General features: G+C 42.9%; 1 protein-coding gene across 1 annotated transcript in view; it reads right to left on the bottom strand.

Moving 5' to 3' along the window:
• LOC144770173 (proton channel OTOP2-like) overlaps window positions 1-21,276 on the bottom strand; it is a 70,275-nt gene that overhangs the window by 23,648 nt on the left and 25,351 nt on the right. Inside the window, exons 3-5 of the mRNA XM_078654479.1 lie at window positions 19,613-19,749; window positions 9,115-9,173; window positions 2,474-2,664 (exon numbers count right to left, since the gene is read on the bottom strand). Of these exons, the coding sequence (XP_078510605.1) occupies window positions 2,474-2,664; window positions 9,115-9,173; window positions 19,613-19,749 (387 nt within the window). The remainder of the gene's footprint in view (window positions 1-2,473; window positions 2,665-9,114; window positions 9,174-19,612; window positions 19,750-21,276) is intronic.

The raw sequence follows: 21,276 nt of genomic DNA, 5'->3' as shown, positions 1-21,276 counted from the left end.
GCTGCCACCCTGACCGTGGCCCTGTCTGTCATCAATGTCACAGGACTCGTATGCCTCGAAGGACAAGGAACGCAGCTGGTGGGTCACAGTTCTTGTCGCATCACCAAAACCTTGGTCTCAGCTGACCCCCCCACCTTTGTTGCTTCCCCGAATATGTACTTTGTTTGTGGCACCAAAGCTTACACTTGGCTCCCAAAAGGCTGGAGGGGTACGTGCTACATCGCCTTCATTCTTCCTCCCACGTATGTGGCTCCAGCCAACCACCACCGGCAAAAGCGCGCCGGAGATGTTGAACAAGCCGACTCCACCGGAGCACAGTTCCTGGATGCAGCAAAGGGACTTGTTCCTCTGTGGGGACCAATGGCAAATAGCCGCGCTATCCGACACCTGACTCAGGCATTAGAAACAACCATTAACATCACCACTGGCATCCTCGCCAACAACACGGCTGAGCTTCAGGCCGTCCGCCTGGTGGCTCTTCAAAACCGTCTTGTTCTAGATGTGGTTCTGGCCGACCGCGGAGGAGCATGCCGCATCATCGGCTCCAGCTGTTGCACCTACGTGCCAGATAACTCACCTTCAGTCTACAAGGCAATCAAACACCTCCACAGACTGTCCTCAGAGGTTCACCAGGAGCAGGAAGGATGGTCGCTTGGAGGCTGGTTCTGGGACACTTTGAAGAACTGGGGATGGAGATTGTTCACGTTTTTATTGATACCAATCATGATACTGTGTGGGTGTTGCCTAGTTATTCAATGTTTACCACCTTTATGTGCACTCATTTCCAACTGTATGTGCCCAAAGAATTTGAACTTTAAACCTGAGCACATGAGTCCCCTATACGAGATAGAGGTGCGTGGTCTCATGGGGATCGATCCGAACTGACAAGCTGGCGAGACATGTTAAAGGGAGGACTGTGGAATTTTAGTTCGTGTACTAAACATCATCTACGCCATCTTGCCGATTCACGTATGAACATACACGACAGCCATTTTAGGTACCATGGTCTCCCTGTTCACGATCGCCCATCAGCACACTTCCCTGAACCTTGCAAGCCTTCCCCGCGCCTCCTGGCTGCCCCCGCGCTCACATGCACAAGCCATGAAACCCCCCCCATGACTCTGTCTCAGGGAATCACACCCCGCGCCTGACCAACACCTCCTTTCCGTCCATGAATACCCCTCCTTTGATGACCCCTTCCTCTGAGCCCGACTGCCTGTACGAACCGCTGGTCATCCCTTAGCCCGAGGGTACAGTTTATTGCCCACTACTGTATGCACTCACCTCTCCTGAAAGAGACCACTATTGATCATGACGTCCCCACCCCCTGAGATTCGATCAGGCGCACACATTCCAAAGGAATCGGCAGAACACTCAGCTGCGTGATAGCCCCTCCCAATCATATGAGGGGAAAGGGCCTCTACTGTTGTCATGTGTTGGAATGGGCCGGAACTGGGGGGGTGCCGGGGATGTCGTTCTCATACTTCACAATGTCCTTGCTGTAATAAAGAACGTTCACATGTCTTAGACCAGTGTATAAAAGACCAGGTCTCAGAGAGGTTGAGAGAGCACCTCGAGACGATACCTTGTTGTCTGATCTGATGTGTTCTACTCCGACGGAATAAACTTGTTTCCTGTCTTCCTGTCTCCAGCGCCTGCCTCTTTATTGAATAACTCCGTAAGGTATTAGAGGCGTTTTACGCCGGGCAAATTTAACTTAGGAAACATCTACTGAAATCGCCTGACCATTTTGAATTGATCTTTATCACCAGGACATGGATTGAATGTCTCCGGCGTCTGTTCACCAAACCAGAGCCTGAACTCTCACTTCGAGTCACATTTAGTACTATGGTTGGTTTCATTTCTTTCATCCTGTGATAAACAAAAGTGGATTGTGGTGCGAATACATGAAGTTCGTCTGAATTCGAAGCCTGTCACAGATGTAAAAACAAGGCAGGTGGCAGTGGGGAAATCGCAAAACAAACTACAAAGCTCCTGGTTCAGTTACAACTCATGCAGTGTGCACAGTTTTACCTCAACCACGTTCTACTTGTAAGTTGCTAGGGAGCACCCCACAAACTGCACGGACTGCATGAAACACCCTAAATCTGCCACTTTCACTAGTTCATTGGTGGAGTGGATTTGGGTTGTTTTTATAGCCCAGTTTTGCGTGCTGTAGGGTTGGAAATAAATATTTAATTTCGCTCATTTCAAATTTCAGAAATGTGTTTTTGCTGTTCCCTATTTAATGCCGTCAAATAGCAATGACTATTTGTTTCAAACAAGATGCAGGTGTTTTTTCGAGTCTAGTGGGGAGGTCCTACATGATGAACACCTTGGCACTTAATATTTTACAAATTAAACACTGGCAAAGGCAAAGCTAGTGCACTGAATCAGGCATGCAGTTCTGTCACCCATCATAAGCTTTCCCCCTTCCCTGGTAGACTTTTATGATGTGTGCGGCTTGGCGTACCTCTCAGAGGCAGGGCACTCCTGTGGTGGTCAGATGTGTGGTTGTCCTCTGTACTCTGATTCTGCACTTTGTGAAGAAACGCCTGGTGAAGGCGGTGCTCTTCCTCCTCCTCGCTGTGGTGGTTCGACTCGTCTGTGACCGCCGCCATCCATACGACCAGGTTAGTGACAAAGACCAGCATTAGGCTGTACCTGGAAAGGAAGATAAAAGGAGCGACACGCACAAAGATTAATGTTTATTAGAGTTTTACACTCTGGTGTGGCCTTCTAGTAGCTTAAAATGCTAGCAGCTACTAGCACCTAATAATAACAAGCAAATATCCATGGACGTCAATTCGCCAAAATGCCAGGGGTAGCGGAAGTGACATTACATGCCCTTTGACCTGGTCCTGTGACATCATAGGAAGTGGCATCATATAACTTTTAACCTTAATGACATCATAGAAAGTGATATCATATGCAGCTTTGTACATCACAGGATGTGACAATAACACAGATATATACAAAAAATATTCATAATTTAGACAGGTAAGGGATGGAGCACAAATCGATCCAAAAAGTACATTGTTTTTTTTGTTGCAGATTTATTCGACCTGAAGGTACTGGAGCGCTTTAGATGAGCACCTCTTACGTTACACAAGGACGCATTGTTTTCTCTTCTTTCATGAAGCTCCGCCTTCTCTTTGCCACTAAAATCACCCATATCATTCTATCCAGAATCATGTTCATATTTAAAATAATATGCATTGTTTCCATGGCATGTAACTTTGATCTGCCTTCCTACTCAACACAGATTTACTTATGTTGGGTTCTTGTAAGGCCTTCAGGGCACTATAGTAAGTAGTCCGCGAGAGCTCTTGGTTTATGTACAAAGAATAGATGTATATGCATGTACATGGTAGTTTGCAAAACCTAGCCAAGAGGCAGTTGAGTGCCATACAGGCTCTACAATTATGTAAGGTGACAGTGATCCAATGCCTTGTGGTCTCATAACAAACGGTAAGGAGAAGGTAAAGCACTATAAGGGGAAAAGTGAGCAGCTGGCCCTATATGGTGGCAATGCTGATTTCAGATGTATAATCAATCTGCATCAGGCATAAGGGAGGTTAAATTGGTGATACTGAAAGTGATCTACAAGCACAGGGACACGCCTGCAGCATTAACAATGGACATACTTCTGGCCCTTATGTACATCAATCAACTCTTCCATTACAAGCCAGACCATGAATGCACACTCTACTAGCTGTGTACTGAGCTTTGCACGAAACAAAATGGGCCCTGTCGGTCAACACTAGTTGCATGAAAGGACTTTGGAAATACTCATTACAATATAATACAACACAATACTCTGTGACTACATGTATAAAAGGTGTTTTCCAAAAAGAGTGAGGGATTTGTATAAATAGGTTTTTCCCTATAACAATGAGGCATATAGCCTTGAGATGTCACTTCCTTGCGTAACCATTACCAAGGATTCCAATACTTCTGCTGTCACTGCACATTGCCTATACTAGTCGGTGCCACTTAATGTATTTTTTGCTTGTGCCCTGAGTAACAGGCAACTTTTGAAGTCATGGAATGGAGCTGTGCTGACCATGCTAAGTACATGTTGCCCTGCTGCATCATTTTGAAGGTTGGTTGGTTGCTCTTAATATCCACACAACGACTAAAGGCACCTCATAGAGTTTTCGCCAAAGGTAAATGTTTCTGTTTGTAATGCAATTTTGGTAATGTAGTAATAGGGCAGTTGTTTGATTAACACATGAGTGGTAATCAAGCTACTAATGCACATTTATTAGCAAGGGAACGTTTAGGAGAGATGGGTTACTTGCTGCAGTCTGTCTCCTTATTTTGGAGTGTAAAGGGAGATATGTGTTGGACCACCAGTGAGCACCAATCCCTTGGTTTTTGTAGACCGTCTAGACCTGCAGTCGCAGTGAAGAAACTCAGTGAAATACCAGAGCCTCAGCCGCAAGACCAAGACTTTCAATCTACCCAACGCTCTCACTTGGGGAGGCCACCTATCTCCACGAAGACCTTGCCAGAGATTAGGAGGTGTTTCTCCACAGTAACAGGTCTTCCACTAGTTTACTATAATACCCAACTTCCTTTGAAGGTCTTTTGTACTCCAGGTTTAGGGGTTCAGATGTTGAGGCAGAATCAAGCTGTCAATAAAGGGAGAGGGAAACCCACTAAAACACAAGTCCATGTATGTCTGATGGCTATTAGGGCACAGTCCATGAATGAATGTCCTTGTGCAAGGAATGAAAATTAAATTGGGTCAATGTTCTAGATGAATAAATCAAACTGATATGGTTTAATAACAGAGAGCGAGAGTAGGATTTCCAGCCTGCACCACTGCCTTAGCTATGATATATAGCAGACCTCAGCACTAGAATAGATCCAGCATAAAGTGGGATGACAAGGCATTCTCAATATGCTTTTGCCTTACTACTGTATTGGTACTCAAAGCTCTGAATCAGACTTGTCAAGAATATAGAGTTTCTTTGATTCTACTTATTCAGCTTGATAGCAAAATGTCCTCACATAATCTTATGGATATTAGGTGCAAACCTGGATACTGCTTAGGGTCTCAGTGACCATTAAAGAAGGAAGAGATTACAGTCACATTTCAGTTACAAACACACACACACACCCAAACACCATTGCCTAGGAATACATCTACTTATGTGAATTAATGTGCCTGTTATTGCTGTCCATCTACAGGTTAGACTCGTACGTGTTTTCATACACTCATTTCACCAAGATATGCTCACTCCCTGGATCAAGAGTATGAAAGAGAGTTAAAAGACAATAACACAAGTATTGAATTGGAACTTCAAGAACAGTGCCTAAAAGCTGCATGATTGTGCCAATAAGCACAAAGTAATCATTATGGCATCATTGTTTAATTCACCCATTCAGCGTTAACTGGGGTTATAACATATTTTCAAGGAGGAAAGAAGATGAGGGCATTGGGGTACCGAGGCACCTCTTTCTGCGCTTCATTAATTTGGAGAGTATCCAAAGAGGGGAAGAGGGCAAGCAAAGTGGGGGTGCTACATCAGGATGCCAATAGTGCCCAGAGGGCAGGCTATCCACTAGATTTCTCACTCTGTAGCTACATGCCTTTCTTTCCTCTCCCTCACTGCATTCTTGTATCATTTTCCTGTCCTTTCTACCTTCTTATTCTTTATACCCATATCGCTGTCTTACCCAACTTAACTCTCTCTCCCTCTATATCTCTCTCACTCACTCTGGCTCCCTGTTACCCATCTGACATTCATTTCTGCCTCTCACACAATCTATACTTCTTTATACCTCATCTGCATTCTATGTGTCACTATCATACCTGCCTCCTTCTGCTTACCTACCTCTAACTGTGCGAGGTGAATATTTAGCAAGTGATGCCCTCAGCCATGCACATGTCATGTGTAGAGCTTGCTTACTATCCACCGGAACACTGAATGCTGTTACATGCATTCTCATTTGTTGGTTCCAATATTTTTCCCTCAAAGGAGATGTCTCCAGTTCCAGTGGAGAGATGTTTGGTATGAATTCAAAGTCCTTCCAATTAGGTTTTCGTCGGCCCCTTAGTGCTTTAACAAGTTGATGCATCCAGGCTACGACTGATCATGCACTCGGACGATCTCATGATTATTGAACAGGACTGGATGACGGTGATACTGCATCTGTCATGGACAATTCACCTCCTTCAGAAATTGGGTTTCATAATCAGTCCGAATTCGATACTAGCACTGCATCAATGTGCAGCCTTTCTGGGATCCCAGGTAGATGTGGTGAAAGCCCATTTGCAACTTCTTCCACAGAAAATAAAGGACCTTAAGAAGGAATTGAGGTCAACGTTATGCAACCACCAAACTGTGCTCTCGTGGTCCCTCGCCAGAATAGTGGGGCTGCTAGCCTCTTCGATTCTATTTCTGGACCCAATGCATTACAGGGCCCTATGGAGACTAAAAACCATGCATCTCCGCAAGGGTTTATCATATGTAGAGTGTCAGATTTGTGGGCTCTGAAATTAGCAGGTAGACTGTTTTTTTCTGTAAGAAGTGTCTTTTACTATTATGCGGGGAATAAAAAAACAAATTCTTGTTCTCTTTCAAATCCTGCTTTTCCTTCCAGTCCAACTTTGTGTGTGTTGCTTTGTGTGAAAGCTTATGAAAATTGCACACAAGTGGTGAGACAAGAACCCATGAGTCAGTTACTGATTACTCTCCAAAGGCCTTTAGCCAGGGATGTCAGCTACGTTGGCTCGTTGGATGAAATGGCTGTTAGCTGAGGCTGGCTTGGAAGTTCCACGAATTGGTGCTCACTCTACTAGAGGGGCTATGGCACCAAAAGCATATACATTCGGCTTCTGACTGGAAGATTTAATGAGTGTAGCTGTCTGTTCAACAGAATCTACGTTTTGTTTGTTTTATCATAAAACTTTCATTGAAGTTGTTTCTGTTGTAGTGTGTCAGCTTTGAACAAGCATAATTGGATCCTCCCATCCTGACATAGAATAAAACTGTTCTAGATATCACGTCCAAATATTTTTTTTTATTCTATTAGGGACACAGCTGCAAAGATTATCCCACCCTAGGCAATGCTATCAGTGTTCTGTCATAATGCTTCACATATTACTTTATAGATGTTTTATTTGCTTTGCGGCCCTGATTTAAGCTTGAGTCATGTAGGTGACAGTGGTTAGAATGCTGTTTTTGTTTCTTTCAGGGCCAGAAGAGAGGCAAGAGTGAACATGTAGGCGAGAGGATTCCTTTTGAACACTGCCAGAGCTTCTTGGCTTGGACACGACACGTTGTTTAGTTGGATATTAAAGGATCCTTGAATTGTTGCTGTTATTTGAATCAGCTTCGTTGAGACAGCATTTGACATACCTCACTGCAAAGAAAAAGGAAGGGACATGTTGTTCAGTGTATTTATAGGGTCTGGGGGCCTCTGATGGGTGGTTGGACTATGGTGATCTGGATAATGATCATGGGAAACGTAGTTTTCTGAATGTTTAAAATGTTCGGTTTGGCTGCCCTTTTATTTGCATAATCCTTGCCTCTGAGTCCTTAACAGAATTGAAAATTCTTGATGCAGTAGCTAGAATGTGTTGCACCCTAGCCTTCTCCACGAGAGGTCATACGACACCTGTCAGCCCTGCTTTATTCAGCAGGTTCGGCTGTGCGCAGTGGTTTTCACTTAGAAGACCATGCATTGGATAGGGAAGAGGTGTGGCGCCGTGGCTAGGGTGACTGACTCCGGAATCTGGGGATCACAGTTCGATCCCTGGCACCGGTGGCGGATTAGCCCAGCACCATGTGACTCTGGGCAATAGCTTGCTTAATCTTCCCAACGGTCCCCAGCGCCTAGAGACCCTTGCGGGTGATTGTGCGCTTTACAAATGTGGATTTATTTATTATTGCCAGGCTAACTATAGTTATTTTACAAAACAGAGAGCATTTAAGAAAGTAAAAAGGTTGCATCAGCATTCTGTCTGCCTTCTGCTCGCAGTTTTATCAAGTTGCGAGCTGTCACAAGGGTAGTGCCAGGGGCCATAAGGGGTACATGGGTCTCAGCTGCGAACTCTTGAGATCCCTATATGAAGTCCATAAAATTATTAGAAGTCATTTTTTTTTATTTTTTTTTTTTAAATAGATTGTTATTGCTTTTCAAATGACTTACTTAAACATCTCACAAACACTATTGGGATTGTGTATGAGCCCCACCTTACATCCTAAAGCAGTTAGACATAATAACCTCAGTGTATCCAGCTGCGATTGTTCATCAGTCCCATAGTGAGACAGGAAAATAGTGTTCATCATGGTCCCGGGCGGTTGTCTAACCCTTTGTCCTTTATTGCATTGCAACACAACCTATCATTTATGAATCTCCTCGAGGGTCTTCTTCCTGAACAAATCCCCCAGTAGAGTTCCATCCCACCCCAATTATAAGTCATTTTTTTATTAGTAGTTATAATCCATTGTAACAGTATTTTTTTATCATTTGTGTTGAACATGATATTGTAGAATCTTATCATTAATAAGTATTGCTGGTGATCATAACATTTTATAATATTCTTGTTGATATATAATGCTATTACTTGAATGTTTGGGGAATTCGTTAATACAGCTTATATCTTGTTAGGTGCCTCTTGTGGCCAGGATCACTTCTACAACTCAAACTACTCTTCTGAATTCCAAAGATTCTCTGTGCATCTTAGAAGGAACAAGGGGTGTATTCCGATGTGTAGGTGTCAATAAATAGCACTGCCTCCCTTATTTGACCTCTTATTAGCCACCCACATGATGCATTACACCTAAGTCAATCAGGGAGATAAATGTCGGTGCAACTATGATTGAGTGAGAGGGCTTCCTAGTTAAAGAACTGATGTAAGCAGCGACAAAAGGCTGCTCTATATTTAAAGCATGTCTTTGAGCCTTATTCACCTCAACCATCATTTTCCTTTTGGGACTTACTACATCCAACAGCATTCAAACACACACTCCAAAAGGAAGCCCAGGATCCCTATGCAAATCTGAAGCACTTTGGTGCCTATAGGTATAAAGCCCTGTACAAATTCTACATTACAATCCAATAGAAAGAAACTGCTGAAAAGATTTGGTTGCTCACCTGACTAAGTTGGTATGAAACTGTATGCACTTCTTGCAGGACACCCAGAGAAAGTATGTCTGTAAACAAAAGAAGGAAGTGTAAAAATTCTCAGTGAGTGATTATTGCTTGTTCACTGCATGTTGTACAAACTCAATAACTTTTAGGCATTCAGTCTGAATTTTGTATGTGGCTTTATAGTTCATGAGAGCTGGCAGATAACTAAGACATGTAGCTCAATGCAGCAGTTCAAGCTGTTTGCACTGCTTGCTGTGAGCTCATACACATGTTGATTCAAACAGTGCTGGGCGATATAAGAAGATACCAGGCTTTTGGTGAAAAGAAGCCCTTTGGTGCTCATGCGGCAAATGCCTACTGTTGCCATTTTCAGGTCTGGCTTAGTAGCACAGCTGTCACCAAACGTAATGTGAACACCCTAAACAAGCATTTACAATGCAATAGGTCTTGCATTTGTGAGATTTTGAGCTATTGGCATTGTAAATGGCAATGCCTTTTATAATATTAAAAGGCAGTGTCATTTACAATACCAATAGATCAGACTTTGGCAAAAGCGAGACCTATTGTATTGCAGAGCGAGGTGTCTGTGAAACAAGCGCTACGCTCACCATTAAAGTAAAAAAAAAGAAAGAAACAGAGCGCAGTGTCTCCGAAGCGGGCGCTGTGCTCAACATTAAAGTTTAAAAAAACATAATTAAACTGAGCGTAGTGTCCCTGAAGCAGGCACCGCGCTCAGCTTTCAAGGTTATTAAAAAATTAAATAAAAGCTCAAAGAAAGTGTAGTATCCCGGAAACGGACACCGCGTTCATAATAAAAGTAATTACAACTTTTTTTTAAGAAAAATTTGCCATTGTACCGTGAGTGCTGAGGGGGTAGGGGGCAGCCACTTTAAAAGTTAGAGCGGCATAGTGCTCCATAGGAAAAGTAGCTGCCATTGTCCTGTGTGGGCACGCTGCAAATACAAGAAGCAGCCGCCATAACCCCATTAGTCAATAAAAAAAATAGTGGTCACCGACTTATAACACAGACCCTGTAACAAGCGAAGTAAAAGGTCCAGTCATTATGGGAGGTAACAAATGCAGACAAGGCTGCACCAAGGAGAGACTAATAATCCTATTTATGAATCAGAAGCCAGCCTTTAAGAAGGACAATGACACAACCCAATGACAAATATGGGTGGAGAGTCGGCGGGGCTTCAAGTGCATACTCCAATACAGCATGCCTCACAGAGCAGAGCATGCACGCTGCCTCTAGGTTTGACCTAAATAGTGCTTTTCGAAGTACTAGAGAGGGACTTTAGCTCTGTCCACATGCTGGTAGCCAGGAGTGCTTGTTTGAATTTGGCAGAAGCTGTGTTTTCCAAAGAAGAAAGTGTTTCCCCTCCACAAAGCTGGGATTATTTTGTTTATCCAGCATCCTGAGCCAGCAGCAGTATGGCTGGCTGCCAGGGCTTGACCTTTCAATGCACACACATCACATTGTAATGCTGTTGATGTGTCTCAGATAACTAGATAATATGCAGTGTTTGCTTTCCTCTGGCAGCATCACTGATTCTCCACCAGGGGAGCCATGAAGAATGTATCACAAGCCCAGCATTCTCGCCTCCATCACTAACTTCAGACCGTAGTGTTGTATTTGAGAGCAGTATGGCATGCCAGCGGCTACACTATTCTACATGGATTTTTAGGTCTGGTTTGATAGTGCAACTGTTGCCTTACCTTATGTGATCAACAAAAAATCGTTTTAAGGCTACTACTGAGAGAGGAGCATAAGAGCAGTCTATATGTTGGTTACCCTGAGTACAGGATTTAATAGGCTGAATTTGTGTGCTTCCACTAAAAAGGCTACTTGTATTGCACTTTTTATCTCGTGCTTATACTCATTACAGCAGGACTGAGCTGGTTTGGTGTCATGGCAATAGGCCTGATCTATTTATTATGAAATGTTATGATAAAGGCACTAGGCCTGACAGGTGTGCATCCTGAATATCAGTCAGTCAAAAACACCTTTAGTTGGCTTAAAATATCCATAAAAGTCAATATATGCAAAGTCACAGTTAAATACAATATTAAAAACTTTAGATTTGATACATTTCATTCACACTAATTACTTAAAATAATTGTATATACAGGCCTATCATTTCATCGAATAAATACATTTAAAAAGCCTATACACAACATTAAAGGACACAAACAGTGGGACAGATACTCTATGCCCCTTTCTCATGCTCAATGCACATCTTATGTAGCTGTGCCCTACATAACATACCCGTGGACAATCTAACTGTTTTAAAAAGACAAGTGCTTGTTAGTATCATCTAATGTTTGCTTCGCAAAGAAGTGGGACAATTGTTTTTCAGATAACGAGTGTGAAAATATAAAAAACAAATTAAAGTGAACATTACTTTGCATCGACACCTTATCACAGGGACTTTTGGGGAGTTTTGAAAAAACCCGGACCTCTGTAATGGGCATGCCAACAAGAAGTGGGTAGTGTTAATGTGTAATCGAGTAAGAAGAAATCTGTGCTGAATATGAGCGATAACAGTAAGATAAAGTATGGAGACTGAAGACAAATTTAAACGTAGACCGAGGCTGCTAGGCTGAAGCCTCTGTGCCTCTTGCATGCGCATGTTGTGGCGAAAATTAAGATACAAACGTCTGACCAGGTTCTTTGAGTTGTTTCCAATGCACTATGGCTGGCAGTATAATTCAGAGAGCCCAAATGTTGTGAATATTTGTTTAATGTAAGTTAACCATGGAATCACAGACACATATCAAAGACCAAACAGTCACGAATTATTGGCCTTGCAAACTGATCCAGGATTCCTCCGTAAGCTCAGCCATAAAAATAAGGGACCTAATTTAATACTATATTACAACCTCAAAGTGATATTTTATGGGGAGGAAGATTGTGGAACAGACAATAGCCTTCATAGAAAACTATTTTCCACCTTTTTTAATCACTCAACATTTACGTACCTTCAACCCCTAGTTCCATAGTTCCCTATTGCAACACATTCAATCCTAAAAACATCTCCCTCACTAATTTGAGGCCCAATCTACATGCAAAGCGAAATATACAATCATTAGACCTTTGAAATCGATGAGCCCTTAAATTGAGTAGGAAATTCCAAAAAATAGCTGCATCAAAAGGAATACCCAGGTAGATAATGTTTTGCACTTTAGTCGCCGCAACCCTGGCAATGTGGAATTGCTTAGTTTTGGGGTCCACATTTCATAACAAAAGATTTAGTTGAATTAGCCTTTAAACCAAAGCTGTTCATGAAAGTACCAAAACATATAAAACGGATTGATTTCTATTCGCCATTCTTGCAGTTAAGACCTCGTCCATACGTATAAAAGTTCTGGGATTGGGCAGTTACTCAATTGGGGTATATCTTTTCCTGCCTCTCACCGGAAATTGCTAGATTATTGATGTAAATGAGAAATAGAAAAGGAGTCATGACACTTCCCTGGGAAATCCCTAGAGTATAGTTAATTTTTAGAGGAGACATAGCCATTTACACCGTAATGTATTTTTGCTGAACTATGCCTATGCAACCGGCTGAGTTTGTCAATCAGTGCATTATCAATGCCCAATCCCTCCAAATATCCCACAGTTTAGAGGGATGCACCAAGTCAAAGGCACAGGAGAGGTCCATGAAGGCCATATGAACACTTATTCTCCTGGCATATTTCTTAATAGAGAGGTGTAAATTGCGGCATTGCTCCACCATGCCCAACACTGGATAAAATTGGGACAACAGTTGCCTGGAAGGTAGTAATGGGCCTACAATTGCAGCCCTTAACATGTTTGTGATTATGGTGGCCCAAATGCAGTGTTTTCTTTAAATACGTTTATAGGAACTCCGTCCAGGCCAGGTTCTTTTTCAGAGGGGTTCCTAGTGATTGCATAAATGATGGCCGGGCCGTCAATATATTCCGTCAAACAAAGGGCAGCGTCTATATCACAAACTAGCGATTCAGCCTGGGATCTGTACAAAGTGGATCAAAGAGCTTTCAAAAGTGCTCTACTTAGGTTTTTACTGAGCAAAGGGCCTTGACCTGTGCCTTTAAATTGTAAGAAAAAAAGGGAGAATGAACCACTTTCCAAAATGCTAAGCAGTCTTTTAAGTGCCTGACGGCTTCAAGGTCTCCTCAATCTTTACATCTAATTCCAGCTTTCTTGGTAGCTATTATTTCCTTGTAGGCCTGTCTGGGGTGGCTACTTCTACCTTAGATCGTGGGCATTTCATTAGGGCTAATTTAAGGTATTTGTGGGCAGAAGTGTAGGCATGATTAAACCACCGTGCAGCAGTTTGCTCCTTGAAATTCTGTACACAACATAGAGGAGATAGATTGACACAATGATTTAAAGGCTTCAAGGGCAACCCAAGGACCTTCTTTAGGTAGCAATTGTCTGTGATCAATGTCTCCTAGCAACAAATGATATCATAATCATTAATAGAATTCAATCAGCCAAACTTGGACAATTTATATTGATAGCCTGCCACATTCCACCAGATGCCTCTAGTACTGCTGCATGGAGAAGGGCAAGGATAACATGATGTAGCCAAGGGCATAATAACCAGAGCTTGTGAGTGAAAGTCTTCACTCCGGTCCACTTGTGATCCCCCTTGGGGCTCAGGGATTAAGCTTACATTGTTTCTCAGTCAACACATATGGTCCATTGAGGCAAGGGCCTCAAACGTATGCCTTATTTCCAAGCTCTAAATATGGGCGGGAACAAGATCATTAGGTGTCTTGACAGGGTGGGATCCGGTACACTCAAGACGGGGACTATAAATATACCCTAATGGCTGGCCTTTGATGTGACCTGGTTAAAAAATCAGTGGGTAAAGGGCGGATGGAATTCATTATTACACACTTATCACACAATCCCCAGCTAAGCCCTTTGCTTGTTTACCAACCCAGGGTACCCTTCTAACAATGAGAATTTCTGCATGAAGATCATATGACCACCCTGAGTTCTTTTTGAACCAATGTGCTACTTTATTTTTGACTCAAATGATCCTCATTCTGTGAGAGCGCAAGCTGGGAAACGCTCTCCAGAACAGTAGCAAACGGAGAACATTCATGGGGAATATCAGGAAATGCACCAGGTGTGTAACTGGCAATTCTATTGCTCTGTCTGTTGCTCTGTCCCAGGGTGGCATGTTTTGAGTGCTATCCCTCAAGGCTTCATGTAGCTTCCTACATTCAGCTGGACAGTTCAGGCTGACAGGTCCTTGACCTGTAACAGAAACAGATTGGGCAGCTAATGCTCAATGTTCAGGGTTTGGGAGCTCGGCGTGGGGTCTCTTTCATGCCTTGCTGACATCCTGCAGTAGTTTATTGTAATTTTAACTACATTTGTCACATATTTCTATGATTTTACCTAAAACCTCTGTAAAGAAACCTAGAGAAGTGCTTCCAGCTTCTCAAAACATTTAATGCAGTGCTCCTAGAGCTTGACCTCGAGATCTAACCGGCCCATTGAGACGCTCTTCCTAGATTAGCTGCCTTGCCTCTTACAGCAGCTCTTTGTACCAGCCTTTGGATCTTTTGAGTGGCTACTCCTCACTCCCTCAGCACCCCCTTGTACAATGAGATCATTCCTATCCCTGTCAGTTGCGGATGGGGTAGAAGAAGTAAGGGGTGCTGCAACAATATCAATTGGAGGGTCAAACTTTAAGCAGGGTTTCCCTGTGTTATAATAAGTTGACCAGTCAGTAATATCCTTTCTTCTCCCTGCAGATTGTAGTCGAAAAAGAGCCTGCGTCCTCTGATATCACCTGGCAAGACTTATGTCAGTATCCAACTGTTCATCCATGTGGCAGGTGCTTTCAGCAGAGTAGCGACTATGCAGAAATTGCAGTAATGTGAATGACTTCAGAATATAGGAGAAATACTGAGTCAGGAAGTTCCCCAAAACATCATAAAGAAAACTGCGAGGAGGGCACGTAATTGTAATACAGAGGTTTTCCTAGAACCCACCATTGAAAGGACTTAAACTGATCATTTGGTATGTGCAACTACATATGTGACATCAAACGAGATCAAGAAAATAATATATAGAAACTAGAAGATTCTGAACATTGGAAAATTAAAAGATTGAAGAAACCACTCTTCGCTCACAGAAGGGAGAAGAACCTGACGGACGCTTTAGTTTACACACAGCCTAAGAAAAAGCAGGAAACCACTGTGTCCATTTTATGGAACCTACCAAAGGTGAGGGGTCACTTCCCGTATGGGAACTGTGCCGTATGCCATCTGACGAGACCAACAAAAACCTGGATTTGGTATTGCAAAGAGAATGGAACATTCATACCAGCTGTAATTCAAGCCATCTGCTGTATACAATAATGTGTCCATGTGGCCTCAGATATGTGGGTATGACCAGCAGAAAAGTGAAACTCAGAATAGGGGTACACAAAAGTAACACGAGATGCCGAGAAGTACTGAGAATGCCAAGCCATTATACAGAACTGGGCCACACTAGGGATGATTTCCAATCGAACGTCAGGGAACACCTTTCATGGAAAAGCCAAAAAAGGAACATGACGTGAGTCCTCTTTGAAAAGGAACCGAGAGGGGCATGCAAATCGTTCACCAACGTCTGTGGTTTGAATGATGAGATATCCTGGAGAATAGTGATTGAATAGAGGGGTAACTTTTCCTAGGACCTCTGGCCAGACATATAGGGGCCAGCAGAGTAATACAAAGATATGACATAAAATAAGTAGGAAAGACACCCAGATTCATTGTAAACACTCGTCCCACCGAAACACCTGAGGATATGAATGTGACGTATGAATAAGAGGGGAAGAGTTAGGGTGACCGGATTTTAAGAATCAAAAAATGGCACCGCCAGAAATAAAAGTAGGACTAAAGCCTTTAGTCTTCTATATCTGGCCTGTTCGGTTTTTGCGTAGCCTTAAAAAAAATACAAATATATATATAGTAGGCTTTTAAACATATCTACACACACGCTTACAAGGCTACATTTACTAAACAATATCTATGGCAGGACCTCCACCCTATGAACCCTGCCCTTCTCTCCACCCTGTCGCACCTCTGCTGAAAGAATACTGCTGGAACTCCTCCTGTGATGCTGATGGAAACAGAATAAATGACTTATTTTTTTCACTCTTCTAAAGCCCCCGTGTAAGGAGAGCATACCTTCAAATTCTCATTCCAATTACCAGGCCTTTGTCACAAAAAGGGGGACATTTATTCAATATAAAGAAATGTGTCGGTACACGGAGACAGTCCACCGAAAACCGGGACTGTCCGGGGAAAGCCGGGACTTCTGGTTACCCTAGGCTGATTAGGCACATTTGAGCTGGAAGTATAATCTTATGTGCTGTTCACATGATTATACGGAGGTATATTATCGAAAACAGATAACTATCACTTTGGAGTTGGCAATAATTGGAAATGCAATGGTCTAGCATGACTATGATACATCAAGTTGATATAGCACGTAAAATGCATGCCATGCATGATATCTGGTTTACTTGCAATTGTACCAACAACAGTTAACAAGATGTCTGCAAATCTTAATTTTTTTAGGTGGACACTCTGGGTAATTTCCAAGTGATCAGCAAAGGGGCAAGCAACAACCGAAAAGTTGGTTTGTAAGTATGAGTGTGCCGTGTGAAAAGTGAATGTGGATTAGAAAAGTAGGGGCACACAAATAAGGTTGGATGGAGTAAGGGTTCATCTTGGCCTTGAGGAAAGCCTGGTGACCCAAAAGGCAGAGAAAGAACTGGCTGAAACATGTTGACCTAAACAGACGTGCAGGGTAATAAGTATCTCCAAACACGTAATTTGTTGTTGTTATTTTAGTCCTGAGGCCCTAAGGAATATGCGAACATAGAGGGGATCAGAGGGTAATTTAAATTCCTTCATAGCATCCCTAACAAAAAAAAGAGTAAGAGCTCCCCTGCCTATTGGCTAAGGGTTGGGGTGAGGCCATTCGGGAGCATTAGGCATAACGGTAGAGGACCCAATGATGAAGCATGATACACACATTTTGTGTGAGTGGGGGTCCTTTTTAAACATTAAGCAGTTGCCTGGTGATCAGATTAGAATGGTTAAGAAACTGATTAGGTTATGTAGTTGTTCTCCTTTCTTGTGGTTTAACTAGTGCAGATCAACATCTAGTCTCGGCTCCGCAAATCCAGTTTCCTTGTCAATAGCCCCCATCATGGAAGTCAGATAATTTTTTATTGATTTATATGTAAGGCCCTTCTTGTTTTTTGATTCCTCTGGCAGCGAATTGCACTTCCTTTTCCGCGTGTTCGATTATGGGGTATGTTGCTAATAATCAAAGAAGTGTTACCTTACTTCTTCTTGAGGTCGCAGTCCGAGGGCGAAGAGAGGTGGGCCAGCCCAGCCTCATACAGGTATGGAAAGCCTGGACGTGCTTTGCTCTTAAAATAGACTTTTTTTTCCCACATCCTGGCCAGCGTGACTAGAAGGTGCCTTCAGAGAGCCACAATCACTGGACCCCAACTCTTCCTGGAGACAGCAAAGTTTTTCCAACTCTCCAGTCACCAGTGAGATCTTGGTGCGTCCCGCACAATGGAACTAGAAGGTGCCATTAGAGCACCGCAATCACTGGACACTGCCTCTTCTGGAGACAGCAAACGAGAGCAGTAGGATCCTTAAAGATTTTTCACCCCTCCAACTAAAAGCGAGATCCTTGCATATCCCACGTAGCAGGAGTAGAAGGCACATTTAGAGCTCTGCAATCACTGGGCCCCACCTCCTCCTGGAGACAGCAAATGAGGGCAGTATGGTCCTTGGAGCTTTTCACTCCTCCAGCCACCAGCAAGATCCTGTCATGTCCCCTGCAACGATTGGTTATGGTGACAAATCAATATTAGCAAAAGATATATCCGATGCTGTATGCCTGACTTGTTTATTATGAAAAGTTATGATAAATGTGGTAGGCCTGACATATTGATTGTGAATATGTTAAAGTCAATTGGCATTTATGGGTGGATTGTTACTTCTCTGTATTAAAGCCTATAGATTGATATTTTATTACATATGTAAATATTAAAATGTAACAGATTAACTTTGTAGGGATGGATTTTGGTGCTGGTTACCACCTATAATAAACCGTGGAGGGAGAAGATTTGCACAGTAATAATTCTTGCTACAATCTCTCCTTAGCTGTCTGCCATGCTTTTGCAATAAAAAGTATTTAAATTATGCATACATTCATGTGTATATATATATATATATATATATATATATATATATATATATATATATATATATATATATATATATATATATATATATATATATATCCTACATATAGACACATAGAGGGCCGCTGGGTCAGCTTTGTTCTGCCTTTAATCGGTATGAGTGTCATTTACACTCTGCTTCATGCCATAACAGCATACTGCATGGAGTAATGTTTCAGTCCACATCAGTCATTGCTTCTCTTGGCCTGTGAATAACAGCATTTTCCGATCACATGTATACATCCTCCTGATATGAGGACACTTCAATGTCAGAGCAGATATGCCAGTCCTTTTCTTTCTTTTTTCATGTATTTGTTTCTCCTCTTTTTATGTTATTGTTCCTTAACAGGATACTGCAGTTCTCTAGGCAGTGCAACAGTTCGTTTGCTGTCGCTCTACTTTATCTGCAACATGCTCCACATCCCACTTGGCCACTTCCTCCAAAGCAAGAGACCATTATGGAATGCTGTTTTCTAAAGTGTATCATTGCTTTACCATTCCAAGATGGCCAGCACATTGGTTCAAGATGTGGTGGTCATGCTATAACATTGAAACAATGACAGACTATTTAAAATACCTCTGCAAGAGTGGCACCTGCTGTCTTATCTTGTTCAGTTTGTGATATTTTGCAGTTGTGTTAGCGACAGCATACAGGAATCATTCAGTGGATGGATGAATGAGCTCAAAGATTAGTGACACGGTGAATGTATGAAGAATGTTTGAGCACTTAAACCCATCAATGACACAAAAACAGTTTCATTCATAAGTCAGACCTATTTGAATTGCCAGTTCTTGTTGTGAAAATGCGAGCCCACAACTGGCTATAGCAACTAAAGCAGGGGTTGGTACAGGGTCTGAATGGCAGAAAAGCTTGGCCACACTAAAACGCTTCTTGGTTCTTTGTAGACCTCTTTTGTCAGCAAGTGTGGGAGAATAGTTGCATTCTATATTAAAGGATATTGGTGGGAAGCAGGGTGTCCTCTGAGGTGTGGTGTGAGAATTGGAAAGATACGGAGATTCCAAAAAGTTTTAGTTTTGCACGCATTCACATTCCTTCCTAATATGTTGCCACCCCACCTGTGCAGGTACATTTACTGCAAAAATGATGTTTGCAATTATAGTTGTTCGGATGAGGGGAGCCACCTTAGGTAATAGCAGGCTACCTGGGAGGAACATTGAACCTGCTCACACTTGAAGACAACCAAAAGCAACTGTAATGGTACTGCACTCACCTGGACGATCACAAAGATGGCCTGCATCACGGGGTAGATGATTTTGATTGGTGATTCACAGAGATGGAGAGGCAAAGAATATCCAATTTTAAACACATCCTGCAACAAAATGAACACCCCGAAGAAGACTAGGCCACCTGTACACAAAACACAAAAAAATATGGACATGAGCACCAGAGGTACATGCAGTGTATCACAGACAATGGCAGGTGGGGAGACCTGCAGTGAGGGTAAGTAAGATCACTGCAACGAGGGTCAGAGAGGCTTGAAAGGAGTTCACAGAGACATGTAGAAAGAGGTAGAAACCTGATAGAATGGCCATAGAGTCCTGCAAAGAGGAGCATACAGATCTAAATAAAGGATCGCGGAGATGTGCTGCAGTGCCCAGAGAATCCTGCTGGGCGGGGACAGAGAACAACAGAAAGGGCATAGAGTCCTTTTGGGAGGTTACCGAGATGCAGGAAGAGCCATAGAGTCCTCCATGGAGCCAATGAGAGATGCAGAGAAGGACCTAGAGACTGCTGGAAGAGTACAAAGACACGCAGAAAGCTCAAAGATACCTGCACAAGGGTCGTAAACGTACAGAAAACCATAGACCTATATAGAGGGACACAAACACGTGCAGCATGTGTAAGATAGACGCTGGCAGAGCTGGTCACAGAGAGAGACTCTTAATGTACAGGCTAGTAAAGCATCTGTGGCAATCTTGTAATAAAACAGAAGCACATCAGCATCAATTAAACCCTAGTCTAGCGTGCTTATTATATGCAGTTGTGCTGCTTAAAAGCCTAAATGCCTCTCCCAGTCGCGCCCACTGCGCCTGCTCTCTTACCCCACGGTACATTCAATCTAGGGGTTTACTACAGTGGAAATAAATGCAGATTTGAATTGGGTATGAATGATGGAGTAATTATAGTCGGGGTATAGAATATTAGAGGAGAGGGTCGATTCATGTTTTTGCTCATATTAGTGAAACTGTAGCATGTTTTTGCGTCGTGAGGTGTGACAGGTGCTGGCTTTATAGGCGGCCTGTGAGGAAAGAGAGGGCTGTGCAGGTGCACGTGTGTGAAAGAGAGAGGTCGGTGTTAAGATAAAGGCTGCGCACTTTTCAGAAGACCGAACAAGTATGGCCACCAGAAGAACACCTATATCAAGGAGTAAACGGGCCTACGTGCTACGTCACTAAGTCGATAAGCCAGGAGCCACTTGCTTCCAATTGAGAGAAATTGTCCTGATCACCTGTGTTCAGGCCTCCTTCTCTGGGAGCTTCGTCACACATGTTTAAGAGTTTTTGAGATTTGCACCTGCTATGGCTCAGGACGATAAATGCAAAAACAACAATTGATGGACCGAATGCAGAAAAATGTCATACATTCACCCAGTGCCACTAGAATCAAGCTATCCTGGCTGATGAGGGCTGAATGCCCGAAACCGGACCAGGATGCTTGTTTCCGGTCCATGGAGGACCTGGCTTGGCAGTTCGGGCTGGACTATTCCCATGAGGCACAGGTTCAAGGCTGAGTTGCATATGGCTAGGTCTAAACTGTGGTTCCTTTTAGAGGATGGAGAAGGGCTAGGGTTGCCTATTTCTACAGGACTCTAGAACTGTTTTGCGGAGTAAATTGTCAGCTTCCAGGTGTTCAAAAGAGAGACATTGTTCAAAA

This window comes from Lissotriton helveticus, chromosome 7 (assembly GCF_964261635.1).
Source record: "Lissotriton helveticus chromosome 7, aLisHel1.1, whole genome shotgun sequence".
Classification (NCBI taxonomy): Eukaryota; Metazoa; Chordata; class Amphibia; order Caudata; family Salamandridae; genus Lissotriton; species Lissotriton helveticus.
This window is presented reverse-complemented; position numbering and strand designations above follow the sequence as displayed.